Source organism: Oryctolagus cuniculus, chromosome 1 (assembly GCF_964237555.1).
Source record: "Oryctolagus cuniculus chromosome 1, mOryCun1.1, whole genome shotgun sequence".
Lineage (NCBI taxonomy): Eukaryota > Metazoa > Chordata > Mammalia > Lagomorpha > Leporidae > Oryctolagus > Oryctolagus cuniculus.
The window spans coordinates 73,952,827-73,954,431 of record NC_091432.1 but is presented as its reverse complement, the minus strand read 5'-3'; the positions used below and the strand labels follow the sequence as shown (position 1 = coordinate 73,954,431).

At 54.0% G+C, this 1,605-nt stretch overlaps 1 protein-coding gene across 2 annotated transcripts in view; it reads left to right on the top strand.

Annotated features, from left to right (window-relative positions):
- Positions 1–55: 55 nt before the first annotated feature.
- PRCP (prolylcarboxypeptidase) overlaps positions 56–1,605 on the top strand; it is a 74,958-nt gene continuing 73,408 nt past the window's right edge. Inside the window, exon 1 of one of the 2 annotated variants that reach the window (XM_017344368.3) lies at positions 56–384. In XM_017344368.3, the coding sequence (XP_017199857.1) occupies positions 364–384 (21 nt within the window). In that variant the 5' untranslated portion in view covers positions 56–363. Of the gene's footprint in view, positions 385–494; positions 1,023–1,605 lie in introns of those variants that run through there. The other variant, XM_008263350.4, reaches the window with a different exon arrangement.

Sequence of the window (1,605 nt, the reverse complement as noted above, 5' to 3'; positions counted from 1 at the left end):
GTGACAGGGAGAGAGCTGGGCCCTCGAGTGAGTTAGCAGGTTCCGGGAACAGAAAGGAGGCGTCACCAGGAAGAAGAGTCGCAAACTGGGCGGGATTCGGGCCAAGTGGGCTCTGAGCGACCTTCCTAAGGGGCGGGTTGAGCGGGCAGCTGGGAGGGGTTGGTGCACCAGAACACCGGTACCACGGGAGGCGACAGAATGGAGGTTAGCTGCGAGGCGCGCGACCTTTGGAGCCGGACGGAGGGGGCTGCCAAGCCCCGCTCCCCTGTCCGCTCTCTGAGTGACCCAGTACAAGTCCCTACACCTCCCTGAGACCCAGTTTCCTTGTCTGTGAATGACAGAACGATCGTGCAGGAAGCGCAGATGGTTGAATTCGGTGACATGGTATGCGCGCTGTCATGTTTACTTTTGGACGGGCATGTAGTGAACAGTCAATGTTGTCATAGTAGCTATTATTACCATGAGGGATTTGCCGAGGGCAGGGTGGTACCGCAACGGACTTGCAGTGCCCAGGGTAGGGTTCGGGGGTGAGAGTAAAGGTAGGGGTGTAAAGTGATGTTCTGTAACTTGGGTTTTAACTTGCCCGGCGCTATAGACAAAGATGGGATACGGCCAGGGCAGACTCGGGGTGTGACCGCAATGAAGGTGCGCTCAGGTGAAGGGATGGCTCGTGAGGGAAGTGGAGTGGAAGCAGCGCCCTAGGACACAGGGGGCGGCGTGGTTGAGGGGCTGGCTGGCTTTGGGTCTGCCGGGGGAGGAGCCGGTATGCAGTAGGCGGAGCTGTGGGCTGTGCCGGGCTGGGACGGCGCGGTTCTGCGTGTCGCCCTTTCACACTGCAGCCGGCAGCCTGAGCCATGGGCCGCGGAGCCCTCTTGCTGCTGCTCTTGGCTCTTCTGGCGCCTGGAGCCGCCGTAATCCTCCGGCCAGCCCTAAGGACTCTTGGCAGCCTACATTTGCCAACCAATCCCACGTCCCGCCCTGCTCTAGCCAACAACTACTCAATTCTCTACTTCGAGCAGAAGGTAAGAGCCAGGGGAAGAGGAGGGAGGTTCGCCGTCCCAGGCCCAACCGCCAGGACTCCAGCCCCACAGAGCCCGGGCAACCCAGCCTACTCCCGTTCGGATCTTCTACTACCTAGGACCTATCCGGTCTTTGATTCACACTTTCCCAGTGGGGGCTCCATTTCCCAGTGCTATTTAAAATTTCTCCTACCATTATCAATAATTCTCTTGATTCAGGCTCATCTGTAATTGGCTACAACCATCACTTAAACAACTCCTGCTCCCATATAAATTCTCTTGGTTTTCCTCCACATTCAAATTATTGAATCACAACTCTGGCCCCTAGTCTGTGGTGACAGGCATTCTTTGCCTCACAAGCAGTCCCTAAATACACATTTTCATATCTTTACCTATTAGGTATTGTAGAATATTTATCCAGTCTAAAACACCAGTCTGTCAACTCGAGATTAGCTTAAAGTTGACTTTGTAGTGCTTTCATTAGTAATTTTTGTCAGTCCCTGTTCCCTATAAGATAACTTATATAGCCTGTGTTTTTCAAGAAAGTTGTAGAAATATGTCAGGACTTAAAATGTGTGGGGGGAAT